A 20,620-nucleotide genomic window follows, 5' to 3' on the forward strand; every position below is an offset into this window, starting at 1 on the left:
CCACCGGTGAATGAGGTCCCAAAACAAAGAACCTAAGGTCCATAAATCCTAACATGACCACACACACACACACACACACACACACACACACACACACACACAAACACAAACACACACAAACACACAAACATCCATCCTCATTAGTTAGGAATGTGGTCTTCACAATTTAAGCTCATAAACTAATCTAAGGAAAAAGTATACAATTCAAACTGGGACAGGTTCCTCCCCTTCCAGACTAAGGAATGTATTGACATCTGGTCCAGATAAGATAGGGTCAGTTTACTCCTTACATTTCGGTCAAGGTAACATTAAACTGCTTGTCGGGGGAAGAGAGGCAGAAGAGATACAACACACAATCTAACTATTTTTAATCTATAATATTCTACTGAAGAAATCTCAGACTTTATCCCACTCACCACTAAGATACAGTGGTGACCTTTACTTCCTACAGAGAGAACCAAACTATGGTAAATGTTAGAAAAGTTTTAGTAATAGATGCTGTGATAGCATGTCTGATTTTCAGGGCACTGGCCTTGATAAGTATAGGAAGGTAATCAACCCTCTAGGTAGATAGATAAATATGGTTGGATAAAATAACCCATAAAACAAAGAAAGATTCTAATGGCCTTAAGTGATGGAGGCAGAAGCTGAAAAGAGGGAAAATAAAGAGAATCCAGTTGTAAACAGAAGACAATAGGGATTAAGTGACTTGCCCAGGGTCACACAACTAAATGCCTGAGGCCAGATTTGAATAAGGTCCTCCTGACTCTAGAGCCACAGTTTTATCCACTGAGGTACTCAGCTGCCTTTAAAGACATGTGAGGTCCTAGTCCAGTGACCAATGAGAGCATGTTACTGAAGTAATTGACCTACATTCTTGCCATATAAGTGAAATCAGAAGACAAGAAAAAGGTGTAACTAAATGTTAAGGATAGCTCTTAGGTTCTTATTGGAGAGGTAAATGAAGTAGTTGACAGAGCTATGTATTTAGGGGCAATAAGAAACATCGTTTCCTGGACATTTATACATTTTCTTATTGCAATGCTCAAGATGAATGAACACTTACATTATTGAAAATAAGTGTAGTGTATGTACCAATATCTGATGCAGAGGAAGAGAAATATTTTGAAGAACTTAGTTAAATTCAGTAAAGCTAAATCAACATAAAATTTAATGCTCAGTGACTTCAATATAAAAATGGGACTATAAGGAAACACTGAAAAATAAGGCTCAGGTTTAGAAAACAAAGAGCCCAACAACTTGCACACTATACACATAACTACTTATCATTAAAATGTTTAAAGAGAATAAGGAAGCAGTGGATGTGGCAAATACAGACTAACATGACAAAAAGAAAAACTGACTATATAAAATATAAATATAATAGCTATGTTTATATAGTACTCACTAAGTGCCAGTCACTGCTAATTATTATCTATAACAACACTGGGAGAAAGGTTCGATTATTATCTCCATTTTACAGATAAGAAAACTGAAGCACACAAAGGTTATATGACTTGCTAAACGTCTATTGATCTTCTTTTCTTCCTTCTTTCTTCTTGTCATTATCTCTATCACTATTATTTTGTGGACACAGGGGAAGAACACAGAATGTGAAGTCAAGATCTTATTTTAAATCAGATATCACTTTCCAACTGTGTGATTTAATAGGAAGTTTCTTAGATCAGATTTGAATTCAGGTCTTTCTGACTCTAGGCTTTAGTACTCTATCCACTGCCCCATCTGTATTTCTTAGTATAAATAAACTGATTACCACTGTAGCAATCATCTTTGAACTAATTGTCTGTCTACAGTCTGTTCACTGACCTTATAAGAGCAAAGATGAAAATACCAGGTTAGAAAAAAGAATTTAAAAAATGAGCCTATCTGGATTATTTAAACAAGTTCCTGATGCAAAAATAGAAAAAAAAATCTAAATAAAATATTAGACATCATGATTGCTAACATTTGTATAGTGCTTCCTATATGCCAGACACCATACCTATTGTCTCATTAGGTCCTCCATAACTCCATAAGGTGGATACTATCTTCAGTTTTCAGATGAGAAAACAAAAGCAGATAGAGTTTAGATGGCTTCCCCAGGGTCATACAGCTAGTAATTTCCTGAAAGCCAGATCTGAACTGAGGTCTTCTAACAGTAACAAGTAAAATTTAAATAGATAGCAAGGGGCAGCTAGGTGGCGCAGTGGATAGAGCACCAGCCCTGGAGTCAGGAGTACCTGAGTTCAAATCTAGCCTCAGACACTTAATAATTATCTAGCTGTGTGGCCTTGGGCAAGCCACTTAACCCCACTGCCTTGCAAAAATCCAAAAAAATAATAGATAGATAGATATCAATTACTGTATGCCAAGTACTATGCTATAAGCTTTACAATCATTATCTCATAGAATCCCCACATTCCCTGCAAGGCAGATGCTTTTATAAGCCTCATTTTACAAATGAGGAAACTGAGCCAAACTGGTTAAATGAATTGTCCAGGGTACCAGCTGGATACCAAGATCAATCTAAACACAGGTCTTCCTGACTCCAGGCTTGGTGCTTTCTCCACTACACCATCTAGTTGTTAATAGATTGCATGCGATTGCTCTTTCAGTCTATGAATAATATGGCTGGCCAACTTCTGGGCAAAATAGTAAGGTTGGGTGTTCTGAAATTGGTGAGTCAGTCAACAAAGTTGCTTTCCAGTATTCCCTATCTACAACTGTTTGTTGATTCATTCACAGAAGGAAAAGAATCATTTTCTTTAAGTTTTACAAGTCAAGCATTTCAAAGAATTCTTAAATTTCCATAAGGTTATATAGATTTTTGTAATATAACTATAGGCCAAGAAAATTCAAAATACATCCTCCAGCTGAGAATTGCTAAAGCATATTATTTAAAATAACTTATGATTGATAAGATTAGACCAATTTTCTTTTGATTTTATATCCTATTTTTGTATGCTATTCTATGAAATAAAAATATGCACATGGATTATGTTATATGAATGGTGTTCATGTAATATTATTATTATTATTCTGGAAAAGTCCTTACATTAAAAAATCAACTTTGCAAGAAAATGCAAATGATATCAGAAATGACAATCTTTATTTCTAGGAAGGCACAGTTATCTACATAGCAACAATTATGAAGACTATTGTTTTATTGGTATTATATGGCTTTATTTGTCTTAATGTGATGAAACTCAAACCCAGGGTTTTTTGATTAGAAAATTTTTTCAACAGAAGTATGAAGAAATGAAAGAATACCTTTTTTCTGCTCATCCTGAAAATGCATCTATAGGTTCTCTTGAGGAGAAGATCCCACTCAAAAGAGTTGGGACACTTGCTATTTTGCAAAAACTTTTTTTATTGAAGCATGTTATAAAGTTTCTTACCAGATTCCTAAACAGAAAAAGTACCACACAGTTTCAAAGATTTTAGTCATGTCACATGCACTGAAAATGGTCAAGCTGGTTTGTGAATTGAGTTAGAGGGCAAAGGAGGAAGCAGTTCCATTGTCATGATATATTTCTAGAATAGTTCATGTTTCTCTTAACATTTTGAAGTTGAGTGACTGAGAAAGTAGCAGCCTCATGATTCCCCTTCTAGCAATTTCTTTGAAAGACAAAAACTGTAAACAACAGAAAACAGTTCAGAATTTTTTTCAAAAGCTTTTTCTATCTTGATGGCTTTAAAGTAGACCCATGGATTCACAAATCTTTTCCTTTTGATTTTAAACTGTAATGAAAGACCTTACCTAGTCTGTGATAAACTCAGAGTTTATCCTGGCACATAGCAGATGCTTAATAAATGCTTATGAGTCTAATGATCTTAGGCCAAAAAACTTATTAGAACAGAAGCTTAACGCAAATGAGCCTGCTTGGATTCTCTAGTATTCCTTGAGAGAAATGTGGCTTTACCTTTTTTAAAAAAAAAGCTATGAAAGCTCTAATTCTACAACAGAATATCTTTGGGAAACAAGGATTTTCCATACCTATAACCAACAACAAAAAAAATTAAAATCAAATAGAAAGGGGGCAGCTAGGTGGAAAGAGCACCAGTCCTGGAGTCAGGAAGACCTGAGTTCAAATCTGCACTCAAACAATAACTGTCTAGCTGTGTGACCTTGAGCAAATCACTTAAACCCATTTTCTTAAGTAAATAAAAAATAAATTTAAAAAAATCAAATGAAAGTCTAACATAACAAGTGTGTTGCCTGTTAAAGATCAATCCACAGATGCCCATCAGTTAGGAAATGGTTGAACAAATTGTGCCATATGATTATGATGGAATGCTACTCTTCTACAAGAAATAATTAGCAGGATGCTCTCAGAAAAAATTGTAAAGACTTACAAGAGCTGATACAAAGTGAAATACACTGTGTACATGGCAGCAGCAATAATGTAGAATCATCAACTGCAAATGACTTAACTTTTCTCAGTAATATTGTGACACTGAAAGACTTATGATAAAGAATGCTATCCATCTCAAGAGAAAGAGCAATGGCAAATAGCAATGTTTTCTTTCATAACATGGCTACTATGGAATTATTTTGCTTGACTAAACATTTATAATCTATATCAAAATGCTTGCTTTTTTCAGTGGGGAAGAGGAATGGGGTGGGAGACAATTTGGAGCTCAAAGTTTTATTTCGAATAAAACTAAAAAAACACTAAATATTAAAATACTAAATACTAAAAAGAAGACCAACCCACAGTTTACTATTTTTATTTAAGTTCAGCAACAACAGCCTTAAAACTGATCTGTCTTTAAAAAAATAAAATTTCAGGGGCAGCTAGGTGGCGTAGTGGATAAAGCACCAGCCCTAGAGTCAGGAGTACCTGGGTTCAAATCCAGTCTCAGACACTTAATAATTACCTAGCTATGTGGCCTTAGGCCAGCCACTTAACCCCATTTGCCTTGCAAAAACCTAAAAAAAACAAAAAAAATTAACTCCCAGTTGAATGTTTGAAAAAAAATTTTGTCTTATATCATTCTTAATATAAAAGTTTTTTTCCTACCTATCTCAACTCCAAATGAAGAAAGAAAAAAAACCCTATTACAAAAATGTATAGTCTCATTATGTACTTAGTCCTTCTTTTCAGGAAGTTAACTAGTTATTACATTTCATTATGAGCCTTTGGATTCATAATTGGCCAACTATTCTGATCAGATTAAGTCTTTCAAAACTGTTTGGTAGGGGTGGCTAGGTGGCCCAGTGGATAATGCACCAGCCCTGGAGGCAGGAGTGCCTGGGTTCAAATCCCAGATCAGACACTTAATAATTACCTAGCTGTGTGTGGCCTTGGGCAAGCCACTTAATCCCATTTGCTTTGCAAAATCCTAAAAAAAAAAAAAAAAAAAAAAAAAAAAACTCTCAAAGCTGTTTGGTCTTTAATATTTATCTTATTGTATAAATTGTTCTCCCAGTCCTGCTTTTCAACATCAGCTCATATAACTTCTCTCAGGTTTCTCTGAAACAATTCTCTTTATAATTCTTACAGAAAAATACTATTCTATCACATTTATATACCAATGGAAGGACAGTTTCCAATTATTTGCCACCAGCAATTTAAGTCCTTTTGTACTGCAAAAAAGAATTTTTTTTGGTTTCTAGATTGAAAAAAATTTTCCTTTGTTTAGGACTACTCCCTCCCTTAATCAACAAATCTTATTTATCCCTTCTCTGTTCTCTCCTTTCCTACCCTCTTGCTTTTCTGTTGATTGAAATGTACTTCTGTACCCAACTATGTGTTTTTTCCTCCTTTGAGAAGTTCAGAAGACAGTAAGTTTCAAATGTCAGCCATTTTCTTCCATCCCCTTCCTTCTTGATTATATAGACATAAATTTTCCTTTTCCTTCCTCCCCCCCCCAGTCTATTCCTTCTCCCCTCCTCTTTCATTCTTCTTTTAAGATCACCAAAACATAACAGAACTACTCCCAGGAAGTATGTGTAACTGGACATATGATTCTTGATAACAGGATTCTGGAGTGGACATATATTTCCCTATATTAAAATGTAAATAGTTTATCTCTTAAGTCCCTTATTCACTCATGTTTACCTTTTTATGTTTCTCTTGGTTGTTTGGCTATCAAAGTTTCTAGGCAGATCTTGTCTTTTCATTAAGAATGCTTGGAAATCCTCTGTTTTATTAAAGATCCATCTTTCCCCCATGAGATTATACTGTCTTCCTGGGTTTTTCTTTATCTTTGATCTGCCTTCTGGAATATCATATTTAAATTCTCCACTCATTCATAATAGGGCTGTTAGCATATGATTCTAACTGTGACTGACTTCTCACTATTTGAAATATAAGACTTGTTTGCTTGCAATTTTTTTTAAAAGAAAGTTCTGGATTTTGACTTCAATATACCTGGTAGTTTTCCTTTGGGAGTTTCTTTCTGGAGGAGACTTAAGGGATTACTTCAATTTCCACTTTGCTTTCTGATTCTAAGAAATCTGGGGGGGGGGGGGGTTATTATATGATTCCTTCATATTTGATGTCTAGGCTTGATGTCATGGCTTACAAGTAGTCCAATGATTCTTAAAATTTCTCTTTTAGATGTTTTCCCAAGAAAGAGTTATTTTTATTTTTTTTACTCTTTTTATTTTGTTTTAATATTTCTTGTAGTCTCATGGATCAGATAGCTTCTTTTTAGTCTATTCTAATTTTCAGTGTTTGTGGCTTGGGTAAGGTTTTTGTATCTCTTGTGACAAGTTGTTAATTCACTTTTCAAGTCTTTTTCTACAAAGCTCTCATTTCATTTCCAATGCTTTCTTCTATGCTTTAATTTAAATGATAAAAACCTTTAAAAACTTTTTTAAACTCTTGCTTTAATCTCTTCTAGGAATTCTAGTTGGATTTTTGTCCAAAATATATTTATTTACCTTTGAGGTTTTGCTTATTAATATCTTGGAAACATACTTTCTAGGTTTGTGTTATATTCACAACAGCTTTTTAAATTTTTGGGGGGGTGGGGAGAGATTTTTTTTATTGTTTGCTCATTCTTCTAGACTACTTCCTAACTTTGTACTTTAGATTAGGGCCTCATTCTTTTTTTTCCTAGAGAAATATGCTGCAGTTTTCTTGAGATATTTCAAATTGTGTATATTATATCAAGATCTTGGAGGCAGCTCATACTAGGGACCTGCAAACTTTCAGAGATCTCAAAGTAATCTGATATAGATCAAAATCTGATTACTGCCTCATTTGTCTGTAGCTTGCAAATTTCTGACAGGGAGGGGAGTTTGGGCCTAAGCAACATACATGTGGGCTTGTCCCAATTAGAGTTCAGTCAGTGACTTGGCCATTTGGAAAGCTGGGTCACAGTGACAGAAATAAAGACCCCTCTTTGGTTTGGGATTCCTGCCTTCATTATTCTGTTAAAGGCTTCTGAAAGGGCTGAAAGTTATAACTGAGACTTGCCCACTCCACTCTTAGGATCTGAGCTACCTGCCCATCAATTAGGGAATGGCTAAACAAGTTATCGTACATGCATACCATGGTAGGACTCTAGAGAGGCATGGAATGAATTACAGAATCTGATGTAGAGCAAAGGGAGCAGAACCAAAGAGAACAACAACATTGTGAGATGATCAACTTTGATGGAAGCAACTCCTCTCAGCAGTTCAAAGAGGTAGGACAATTGTTTTTGACTGGCTTTGGACAATGTTATCCCAATCCAGAGGAAGAAAAACAAAACAAAATAAAACAAAACCATTCAGAAACTGGGTTGTTTTGTTTTATTTTGTTTTTCAGATGAACAATTTATAAAAATTATCTTTTATGTATCTCCCCTAATCCTAATTCCTCATACCGAAAATGACTTATCGTAAACATGTTTATCAAAAAAATATGTATGTACAATGCTAACCTGACCACTGCTGAGGAAAGGGAGGTCAGAAAGGAGGGTAGACAGTAATTTTCTAACTTAAAAATACACATGTGCATATGGATGAAAATTTTTTTTTTAATTTTATAAAAGGATCTGAGCTACTGAGTTGCTGCTTGTGTCTGAAGCTGTTCTTTGTCTAAAGCACAAATCTAGGGCTTTCAACTGCTCCTCGTCCTAGAAGGTTATGCCCTAGGCACAGAAGACCTCATCATCTATGTCTCAGAACTGGATAAGAAGTTACTGAGCTGACAGCTAGTACCAATTCCTTGCATTTGTATGAGCGTAAGCCCCTTCATGCTGTTCTTGCGAACGTCTCCCTGATATGACTTCTCCCTCTATTGGAATGCTCCAAAGTCAGTACTTAATTAGACTCCATCTCCAGTGTTTGCACACTTCTTTATCCATCTCCTTATGCTGACCTGGAATTAGAAAAATGATCACTGATTATTTTTTCTCTTGAATTTCTCAATCAGGACTTGGTCTGGTGTGTTTCCTAGATCAGTTTGGAGGAGTTCTGGTAAAAATTCAGTTATAATTCATTGCTATTCCACCATATACATGTACTGTAATCATTAAATATCATACAGCTGATACTCATCATGAAAAGACAGTTCAATGCTCACTGTTTCCTGAGCCACAGGAAATATTTATGGAACAAAGGTATTTAAGGGCTACAAGGAAAACACTAAGTTAAAATCTGAAGGAACTTAAAATTACAACAAAAGACATTACCAGAATGCACTCAAATAAAGAAACTAGACACCATCCACTTATCTTTTCCATATGACAGAGGAAGGTCTTTGTCTGTGTGATCTCAATTTAAAAAACTATTACTAAGATCAAGCTAGTATTTGAATAGGAAACCTACAGAATGGAAGGAACTCTAGAGCTTAAAGAAAAGGTTCATCTTCGTTTTTGCCCTAAAACTTAAACTTAATTTAGTTAAGTGATGAAATGTTTCTTTACTTTAATAGCTATATTTGCTTTGTTGTAATATTCAGGCCCTTAATTCAATTTCTTGCTTGGGCAGACAAGTCACAGATAGAATCCTTTACATCATGTTTATTATGAATTTAGTTACCTATGTTGTCATTATCCCTATACTATGATTTACAATGTTTATCTTCTTTAATTTTCATACTTGAAGTTTTTAATTAGTTAAAGCACTAGTAAATTTACTTAGAAGTCAAAGACAATTTAAAAATGGAAAATAAAAAATAAGGAATCCAGAAACTTCACCCCAAAAAAGGATATTTTCTGACCCCATATATATAAAACAATGAGGAAATGTTTTAAAAACTTAAATTGTGGGAAAAGTGAAGGTAAGCAAAAGTCCTATATATTCTACATGTAACATTTTCTGCAAAGTACAGAATCTGTCCACTAAGTGTGGACTAGATATTTTTGGAGTAAAACAATTATGAACCAATAGGGAACTATCTGGTAAAATACTATATTACTGAATTGTACTATATACTCTACTGGCCTATAAGAAATCATAAATATCTCAAAATATCACATCAGGAGGGCTCTGTCATCAGCTAATATGTTATGTTGAAATTATCCATAATTTTCTCAAATCTGATTAACATATATTCATTAAGACCCTACTATTTTTCTTGTACTTTCAAGTTTCTAAATAAATGCAGTTTTAATTAATAAAGAAAAATGCATGTTATTAAAAACAAGCATTTTTTCTTTTTTAATAGCAATTTACATTAAAGAAAATATTACCAGCTAAACAACCTACTAATTTTAAAAACTGGAACACATATAGAGCTCTTGGCTCAGTGCCAATGACACTGTGTGACTAAATAAAATAAAACCCATTGAAGACACCTTCTGAAACTAAGAACTATCTCAGAAAGGTCATGGTCTCAATTCTTGGCCAGGAATGAACCATGCTTGACTGGAGAGGAGAAAAGAAGCAATGAGACCATAACACTTCTAGCCAGTCAAGAATTCAGGGCATTTTTCATATTTGGGAGCCTAGATCCCAAATAATTCTGATGGGCATTTCCATTGTGATTTGATTTTTAAAAAATAAGCTAAAATTTCAGAAAGAAGTCTTTTTTCTCCAAATATTTCATTCCTATTGATTTATGTTTTTACATTACCTTATTTCCTGTCACCACATTTCCTGTCACCTCCCTTGTTCCTTTCCCCTACACAAAGAGCCATCCATTAGAAGACAGAATAAAGGAGATGAGGAGAAAAAACAGTTCAGCAATGCCAACCAATATATAATTTAGCCTGACAATACATATACAATTTTCTGTGCCCAAGATCTCCCATTTCTTCAAAGAAGAGAGGGTTCTCATATCTCTTCTGCAGTCAAGCTTGATATAAGCCAGGACTGACTAGGGTGGTCTGATGGATATGTTCAAGATTTGAAGAAAATGGGACATTTGTTGTTCATTTAAGAGTTAGCAAAATGGAGATTTGCTCAATCATAGCGAGGGAAGGTTACTTAGGGAGGACAAAGCACTGCTTTCACCAAGTCCACCTGCAACTTTCTTCAATAATCAATAAACACTTATTGGGGGCAGAGCCAAGATGGCAACAGGAGAGGACCTTCTCTCAATTGCTCTGGAGCAAAACTTATAAACTAAGGATTCTAACTACATTTTTAGAGAGACAGAACCCACAGAGGGATCCAGTGAGGCAATTCTCCAACCCAAGGTAACTTGGAAAAGAGCAGAAAGGCTCGGCTCCATGGGATCAGAGGGGTGGCCCGCCAGAGTGAAGGAACTGCAGCCTCCCGGAGGCAGCCCCAGAGTTCTGGGAGCCGTGGCTCACAGTAGCAGGGGCAGTTTCCTGATCTACACCTGGAGGAGCACCAGGCACAACTTGGGGGAACAGCGGTGGGGGGGGGACCTCTACTAGAGCCCAGTTCTCAGGGCACTCAGCGAGCAGCATGGTGGCAACAGCCCAGATCCAGGAACCAGGAGCCCCCAGGGCATGAGCCCATTGAGCCTAGGGAGGGGAGTGAAGAGAGAAACTGCTGAACTCTGTCCTCTACGCCTGGAACAGGACTCTGGGGCTCTGACCACATTCAGATCCTGATCGCAGTCTAAGCCCCCCATGGAACAGCAGAGTCCCCCCCCACCTCAGTCCCATGGCAGAGGGGGGCGCTTATGGTCAATCACAGACCAGGAGGGAGGACAGAGCCTCACACACTGAGATCCTTGTGGGAGTGTCCCAAAAGCTCAGGAAGCACCCCAAAACCAGGCTCAGGCTGGGAAAATAAGTAAGCAGGGAAAAAAGAGGAACACCATTGAGAAATACTTTGCCTGTGATCCCAAGAAGGATCAAAACACTCAATCTGAAGATGAGGAGGTACAAGCTCCTGCATCTAAAGACTCCAAGAAAAAACAGAAATTGGGCTCAGGCCATGACAGAGCTCAAAAAAGACTTTGAAAATCAAGTGAGGGAGATAGAAGAAAAATTGGGAAAAGAAATGAGAGAGATGCAGGAAAAACATGAAAATGAAGTCAGCAGCTTAGTCAAGGAGATCCAAAAAATTGCTGAAGAAAATAACATGTTAAAAACCAGCATAGGTCAAATGGATAAAACAGTTCAAAAAGTTATTGAGAAGAATGCTTCAAAAAGCAAAATTGGCCAGATGGAAAAGGAGATAAGAAAGCTCTCTGAGGAAAATAAATCCTTCAGACAAAGAATAGAACTCAGGGAGATTTCTGATTTTACGAGAAATCAGGACTCAATACTTCAACACCAAAAGAATGAAAAATTAGAAGAAAATGTGAAACATCTCATCAAAAAAACAACTGATATGGAAAACAGATTTAGGAAAGATAATTTAAAAATTATTGGAATACCTGAAGGTCATGACCAGGAAAAGAGTCTTGACATCATTTTCAAACAATTATTACAGGAAAATTGCCCTGATATCCTAGAAGCAGAGGGCAAAATAGAAATAGAGAGAAGCCACCAATCTCCCCGAGAAAGAGATCCCAAAAAAAACAACCCCCAGGAATATTATAGCCAAGTTCCAGAACTCCCAAGTCAAAGACAAAATATTACAAGCAGCCAGAAGGACACAGCTCAGATATCGTGGAGCTGCAGTCAGGATCACACAGGACTTAGCAGAAACTACATTAAAAGTTCGTAGGGCTTGAAATATAATATTCTGGAAGGCAAAAGAGCTTAGAATGAAACCAAGAATCAACTACCCAGCAAAACTGAACATCCTCTTCCAGGGGAAAAAGATGGACTTTCAATGAACCAGGGGAATTTCAAATGTTTCTGTTGGAATGGCCAGAGCTGAACAGAAGGTTTGATCTTCAAATACAGGTTTGATCTTCAAATACAGGACTTAGGCAAAGCATAGAGAGTGGAGAAGAGGAAAATATGAGGGAGTTAATGATGATGAACTACATGTATTCCTGTATATATACTGGTAATACTCATATGAACCTTCTCATTTAATAGAGCAGGTAGAAGGAGCTTTTATAGATGAAGCACAGGAGAAAACTGAATTTGGTATAAAAAAAAATTTGGTATATAAATTTGGTATAAAAATGGAGTCAACAGATAAAAGGGAAATGTAATGGGAGAAAGAAAAAGGAGAGGAGGAATAAGCTAAGATATTTCATATAATAAGATTTTTCTTTATTACAATGAGCTATTGCAATGATATAGAAGGGGGGGAAGGCGAGGGGGAATGAGGCAATCTTTGCCCTCATCAGAGGTGGCTAGGAGAGGAAACAACATATATACTCAATGGAGTATAGACATCTGTAGAAAGAAGGAGAGAGGGGGAACAGGGGGAAGGAGTGGGGATGTGAGTGATGGAGGAGAGAATGGACCATGGGGGAAGAGTGGTCAGATATAACACATTTTCTTTTTTACTTCTTGCAAGGGGCTGGGATTGGATGGCCTGACCAGGACAATAGGGCCGGGTGAATGCTGGATAAGGGGTGATATTGTGGGTTCGGGGCCTCTTGGCCCCAGGGCTGGGGATCTGTCTGCTGCGCCACTCAATTACCCTACAGGAGAGAGAAAATATAGTTCATGGTAGTGGAGAAATACGAAAGGAGAAGTTGCGATCAGCAATGGCAACGGTAGAAAAATATGCAAGTAACTTTTGTGAAGCACTTATCCTAAAGAATGTGATCCACCCATGACAGAGCTGGTGGTGTTGGAACACAGACCGAAGCATATTTTTTATCATTATTGTTTTCTGGGGTTGTTGCAGGGCAAATGGGATTGCGTGGCCTGCCTGGGGCCACACAGCTGGGTGATTGTTGGGTGTCTGAGGTTGGATTTGGACCTGGGTGCTCCTGACTCAAGGGCCAGTGATCTGTCTGCCACCCAGCCACCACCCCCCACTATTATTATTACTATTTTATTTTATTTTGGGTCTTTTTTTTTTTTGGTTTTTGTAGGGCAATGGGGTTGGGGTGGCTTTCATGGAGTCACACAGCTGGGTGGATTGTTGGGTGTCTGGGGCTGGATTTGGTCTCGGGTGCTCCTGGCTCCAGGGCCGGTGCTCGATCCACTACACCACCGGGCCATACCTACAATTATTATTATTATTATTTAATTTTAATTTTTTTCTCTCCCCTTCACTTTATCGCTTATGCAGGTCTATATTTTCTTGGGGGGAGGGGGTATTATGTTTACTCTTAAACAAGAATATTTTAGTAATGTATAAAAAAATTATTTGTACAAAATAAGAATTAATTAATTAAAAAAATAAGCACTTATTAAAGGGCAAATGTGCTAAGCACTAGGGATGCAAAAGAAACAAAAAAAAGTTCTTGCCCTCAAGGGGCTCACAATCTAATGGGGGCGACAACATACAAACAAAGACCTAGAAAGCAAACTATAAAGCAGAATAAGCAGGAAATAATTAACAGAGGGAAGGTACTAGAATCAAGAGGGATTTGAGGAAGGCTTCTTGTAGAAAGTGGAATTTTTGTTGGAGCTTAAAGGAAGTCAGGGAGATCACTGGAGCAGAGAAGAGAGAGCATGAGGATGCTGGAGAGACAGCATGAGGAAGCCCAAGAAACTACCCAGAGCCAAGAGATTGAGGGTCTTTTTAGTGGAACAGCCAGGAGGCCAGAGTCATAGAATTGAAGAGTGCATTTGGGAAGTAAGATAAAAGAAGACTGGAAAGGCACTAAGTAGTTCTGAATGCCAAACAGTACCTGGCAGAGTCCAGTGACAACTAATAACCTAACTTTCCAGAATTGTACTAATAGCATAAGCTTATCATTCTACAGCCCCTTCGACACAGACTATTCTCATTTTTTTCATATCTTTGCCCTGTAGATCATTCTCTTGATTATTTAAAAATCATACTTTTCTCACACGTTGCCACTAAGAAAGCTATTTCTTTCTATCTCACAATTTCCCTTGTTTGTTTCCTGGTTGACTAATGAATAAACCCAAAATAGGTACTAGGAATTCTAATGGGTCAGAATATTTCATTCCCTGAAACAAGTTTTCGGGATAGTTTGAATAGCTTTTAAGTAAATTAACTAATCCAGTCTACCATGGTGAGAAATACTGGTACTTCAATGATATAACATACAATTTTAAGCTTTATTGGTTCTTCCTGCCATTCTTCCCATTTATATATTTGTAATCACCGTGCACATTATTTTCATGGGTTTGCTTGCTTCATTCTAGCTTCCCATGCTTCTCTGAATTTTTCATATGTATTTCTTATAGTCCGTACTATACTATTCTATTTAAGTATCATTCCATCATATTTATATATAATGTTCCACAATATGTTTAGCTATTCCCCAGTCAAAAGACACCTATTTGATTTCCAGTTCTTTGCTATCAACAAATAGTGCTATTTAAGAGTATTTTCTTTTGTCCTCCTGAGAAACCAGAAGGTACCCTGGATGAAGGGTATAAAAAATTGTATGGTCACTATTTAAAGCTCAATTCCAAATTGCTTTCCAGAATGTCTGGACCAATTTAGAACTATACCAATAATGTATACCTATCTTGCTGCAGCCCCTTCAACACTGACGATTCTCACTTTTTCACATCTTTGCCCTTTTGATAATTTTCTTGATTTTTAACATTACACTCTTCTCTCACATTTCTAGTGAGAGAGCTATTTCTTTATACCTCACAATTTTGCTTTTTTGTTTCCTGGATGAGTAAGGAATAAACCCAAAGCAGAAGGCTTTGGAAGTTTCTAAGAAAATTTTCCATCACTTTCTTCCATAGTTCAACTTTTCTAAATTCAAATAAATTTTAAAACCTAATGAAACACCTATAATCCCTACTCTCAGGTATTCAACAAATCCCCAACTCACCTGACATCCACCTCACCTCCAATGTGCATGATAAAAGAACCATCAGGTTGCTTCAGGGAATAGAGGTATTCTAGAAGTTTCTCTCTGAGACACAAAAAAGTAAGAATTTAGCAGATCAGTACAGAGTTTTAGCTGATGCAAACCTGATATTTTGAGATTCAATCTCTGCAGAACCAGATTATACCTGTTGATCACATCAAAGGCCTCTTCAGTGCCAATAATACACAATGCATTGACTGCTGCATAAGTGGGTGCAAGGTGTGGGTGTTGACCAGGTCCTCCTCCAAAGCCACCTGTCGGGCTTTGACATCGTTCCAGAAATTGACACACACTAAAAATAGCAAAAGGGAAAAGCAAAGTCAGACTATTCTCTATACATAAATTATGTCAACAAATGCAAAGAAACAGTTCTAACCTTTGCATTTATTCACGCTCAAAAAGGAATAAAGGAGGTTTTTGCTTCTCTTTATCTTCTGTAACTCACTGTAAGAATCATTTAGGCAAGGTAGGTCCATGGATCTATTATAAGAAGATTCTGCCAACAAAAAATATGCTAAGAAACCCAGAATTACCTCCCCAAAACAAGTACAAAATAAGGACAGAGAACGAAAAATCATTTCCCTTAGAACCAGAGATTGCAAACTTATCCAACAGTGCCAACTTTCTTCTTTTTGACCTTGCTGATCTATCTGTATAGATAGATTACTATATTACTATATAGATTACATCATTACTCTGTCCTATTTTATTTCCTGGGTCTTGTACTTAACTTCCTTATCTAAAGGAAATATGAACGACCTAAAAAAGGAATAAGATTAAATTGTTGAATTTGAAGGATTTCAACCTATCTGACCATTGCCCAAAGAATGAATCTCAATGACTACATTCCTGGCAAGTATTCATCTACCTTCCACTTGAATATAAAGGCCATACCTTCATTTTTTTTTTAGTGAACAATTCTAAATGTTTAAGAAATTTTTCTATACAATGAATTGAAATTTATACAGCCTGGTCCTAGTTCTACCCTCCAAGACCAAGCAAAACAGATTCTTCTTCCATATGACACTTTAAATATCTAAAGATACCTATCAAGTGTCTCCCAAGTTCTCTCTTCCCCACACTAAACCTTAACAGTTAGAATCTCAAGGCTTTCAAAGATCATCTATACCACCTATAACAATACTGAATATAATACTCAGGATGTGATCTGAGCAGGTCTATCATCTATCTGAATTTTGACTTTTAAAAATATATGCCGAGGCAGCTAGGTGGGTTAAAGCACTGTGTAATAAAGCACTGGTCCTGAAGTCAGGAGGACCTGGGTTCAAATAGATAGAGGCACTTAATAATTGCCTAGTGTGACTTTGGGCAAGTCACTTAACACCACTGCCTTAAACAAATAAATAAAAAATATACTGAAATTTTACTAATTTTTCTGGATGCCAGGGCTATACTATTGACTCATGCTAACTATGCAGTTCACTAAAACTCCAGAGTATTTAAGAAATTTTTGTTTATTGAAAATTCTGATAACTCATTCTGGCATCAGTTCTTCAAGTCCCTGCCTCATTAAAAAGTGTGAGAAAGAATGAGGGGGGAAAAAACCTTTGTAACATGAGCATAGTCAAGCAAAACAAATCCACACAGAGGCCAGATTCAAAAATGTATCTATCTGCCTCTTTTGTCCATCAGTTCCTCATTCTGTGTCACCATCAAGATTCTCTAAAATTATCTCGTTTCATTTCTTAGAGCACAATAATATTCTATCATTTTCACATACCATAATTTGTTCTACCAATCCTCTGTCTAAGACAATCTAAGATAGCCCCTTAAGTTTTAGTTATTTTCTCTTTTCCCTTTGACTTTTACTAACCTCATCAAGATCAGGATTAGTTTTTTTTTAACTTGCAGCTAATAACTCCCTGGTATTAATCTTCTCCACTAATTCCCACTTCTTTTACTTTGAATTTGAAGTATTTCTATACTAGACTATGTGTGTATGTATGTGTGTGTTATGTATATTTTGAACTCTCCCCTATTTAAGGTAAGACTGAAATTCATGTCAACTATCCCCACTCTCTCCTCGATTTGTATAACTCTTCGTTTAATGCACCCCAATTATGAGACATAGCAAGTTTTACTCCCTTCTTTGTCCTACATAAACTAGTATATTTCTCCTTTTACGCTCTCTTTCTCCTTTTTTTGAACCCTCAGAATTAAGTCAACCCTAAGACCACTGTTTCTCTTAGTTAACTCCTCAGTGCCCTTTGATGATATTATGATTCTAAAAGAAATCTTTATTTCCTTCCCCACCAAATGAATGTTAGCACTACAAAATTATTATATAGTTCCTTCTAAATGCTCAAATTAATTTACCTTTAAGGTTTCTCCTGACCCTTGAATTCACATCTCAAAATTCTGCTCAGCTTGGTTTTTGCATCAGAAAAGCTTGAAATCCTCTATGAAAGGATGTCTACTCAGTTTTGCAGGATAGATTCTTTTTCATTGTAAGCCTATCTTTTTTCCTCCTTGAAATATCTTATTCCAAGATGTTTTCCTTTATGGTAGAGGCTGCCAGGTAGGGCAGCTAGATGGTTCAGTAGATAGAGTACTGGCCTTGTAGTCAGAAGGATGGGAGTTCAAATCCAACCTCAGACATTTTATTCTTACTATGTGACCTTGGGCAAGGCACTTAGCCCTGATTGCCTCACATCCAGGGCCATCTCCAGTTGTCCTGATTCATATCTGGCCACTGGACCCAGAAGGTTACTAAAAATGTAAAACACTACTAAATTTTAATTTTAAAATTTTTATAAAATCAAAGTTGTCTTTTGTAATATTGTTCTATACCATGGCTAAATACAAACTATCCCTATCTACAGTAGAGATATTACCTTCTATTTTCTCCTAGTTATATGTAGCCATATATTTATCTTATTTATCCATTTGAAATCTACATATGGTAAGAATGCTGACATAATCATTTAGCATAACATTCTCCTAACTTCTGTTATTACTAAACTGTACTCCAGACTATCTTTTTTTTTTAGGGTTTTGCAAGGCAAATGGGGTTAAGTGGCTTGCCCAAGGACACACAACTAGGTAATTATTAACTGTCTGAGACCGGATTTGAACTCAGATACTCTTACTCCAGGGCCGGTGCTTTCTCCACTGTGCCACCTAGCCGCCCCCAGACTATCTTCTTAATAATATTTCTCCTTAAGTAGCTTTACAAAATTCAGATTAGTTTTTAATATGTAAATTGATCTCCCTAGGTCACTCTCCTTTTACTGTCTTTGACCAAAACTAAACCTTGTTGTCTTTTTTCATAGACACATTCCTTTAGAAAGGCAAGTCCCTTAGGGCTGATTGAACAGACTCACCAATTTTCTCATCTGATTTTGGTCTTCTGAGTGGAATGCCCTATGGCAAATAATTCTATTTGTTTCTTAAACACATACACACATTCTTATGTATACTACATATGTTTAATATATATACATAATATATGTATATATCCTATAAATAAAATTAAGAAATTAATAAAATTAAGAAATCAGCTTCCTGGTTTAGAAATACCTTTTGAATTTGAATATCATTTGAATATACACTTCCTAGAACATGACCTCACAATAAATTATGCAAAGGTTTTACAAGCTTACACTAGCAGTAATTACTGCAAGTAAAAATTGACAATAAGGAAAGTTCAGTATTACTTAAAACTCATCCAGAAGGTTCTTAAAATTTTGAAAACATTCACCACATCACACATTATCCAACTGAAATAACTTGTGTCTTAATACCACAGCAGCCATCCTGAAGAGTAAGCAAGAAATATAAGGTTTTGGCTGCAAGAGGCTACAGATGGAACAAAAACCAACCACATACCAAAGGAGAATATCACCATAACCCTATCACTTAAGACTTCATTCTCTTCTTTGTCTCTCTAAATAGATTCTTGTCAAATGTAAGAATCCTTAATGAAACTCACAGTTAAGCTCTGAACCTGCTAGAATCTCAACTTCCCAAACATTTTTAAAACTTAACCTTTCTGCCAACTTCATTCAGGCTGACATACTGCATTTGCCTCTCCTCATGGTAGTGCTGAAAAAACTGAGGGAATGAATGAATGTCTTTTCCTAAAGTCTAGGTATTAGACCCTAATAAATTAGTGCACCTTAAAGAATTAGCCAACATCATCATGCAGTCATTCTTACTATCTTTAAAAAGGACAAAGAAAAAAAAAAGAATTAAAAAAACCCAAAGATGGGGCAGCTAGGTGGCGCAGTGGATAAAGCACCGGCCCTGGAGTCAGGAGTACCTGGATTCAAATCCAATCTCAGACACTTGATAATTACCTAGCTGTGTGGCCTTGGGCAAGCCACTTAACCCCATTTGCCTTGCAAAAAAAAAAATAAAAAAAAAAGCTATGTCAGCTAAATTTCCATACTGAGAAAAACATAATACCATGTCCAAAAATACAAATAGTTTATAAGTATCAAGAGATCTGCCTGTTTTTTGAAAATCAAGTCATAACATAATAATGACTTTTTTTAATCAACCAACTAAAATATCTCACAAAGATATTAAGTTTACTTATCCTGGGGCAGCTAGATGGCACAGTGGCTAAAACCTTGGATTCAGGAGGACCTGAGTTCAAATCCAGCCTCAGACACTTTAATAACTACCTAACTGTGTGAGCATGGGCAAGTAAAGCTAAAAAAAAAGTTTACTTATTCTTCAATATAGCTTTTCCTTCTCTCTTACATGATATGAATCAACAAATGTTTTAAATTATCACTTTTAAGACAATATTACTATTAGGTATCAATCAATGAGCAAATACTAGAGTAGGCACTAGGGTATAAAAACAAAAATGAAACAATCCCTGACCTCAGGAAGTTTAAATTCTTTTTCAAAAAATATTTCATTTGTTTTAACCATTCAAAATCTGCCTTCTTACTTTTCTACCCCTCCCTCAATTAAGACATACACACACACACACACACACACACACACACACACACACCTATTATAAAAATGTTTAGTCAATTAAAACAGATTTTCACATTGCTCATATCCAAAAAATAACTGTCTCTGAATCTTTCACCTTTCTATCAGTAGGTAGGTAAGCATTTTTCTTCATTATTTCTCTGGAATCATAGTGGGTCATTATCCTGATAAAATTCAGCATATCATCACATTTATACAACATAATTTGTTTATCCATTCCCCAGTTTATGGGCACTCTCTCATATTTCAATTCTTTATCAACCCAAAAAGATCTATAAATGTTATACATTTTTGTTTGTTTTGCTTAGGACTGATCCCTATGCTAATTTACCTTCCCTCTAGTTCCTCTAACCCATTTAACTTTTCCCTAATTTCCAGTTGAGTGAAATGTATTACTGTACCCC

The 20,620-nt window shown here is 36.1% G+C and overlaps 1 protein-coding gene across 2 annotated transcripts in view; it reads right to left on the bottom strand.

Moving 5' to 3' along the window:
- FNTB (farnesyltransferase, CAAX box, subunit beta) overlaps positions 1-20,620 on the bottom strand; it is a 93,467-nt gene that overhangs the window by 24,041 nt on the left and 48,806 nt on the right. For both annotated transcript variants that reach the window (XM_074236110.1, XM_074236111.1), the window contains exons 5-6: positions 15,388-15,534; positions 15,204-15,287 (exon numbers count right to left, since the gene is read on the bottom strand). In XM_074236110.1, coding sequence (XP_074092211.1) covers positions 15,204-15,287; positions 15,388-15,534 — 231 coding nt within the window. The remainder of the gene's footprint in view (positions 1-15,203; positions 15,288-15,387; positions 15,535-20,620) is intronic.

Source organism: Macrotis lagotis, chromosome 4, assembly GCF_037893015.1.
Source record: "Macrotis lagotis isolate mMagLag1 chromosome 4, bilby.v1.9.chrom.fasta, whole genome shotgun sequence".
NCBI classification, from domain to species: Eukaryota; Metazoa; Chordata; class Mammalia; order Peramelemorphia; family Peramelidae; genus Macrotis; species Macrotis lagotis.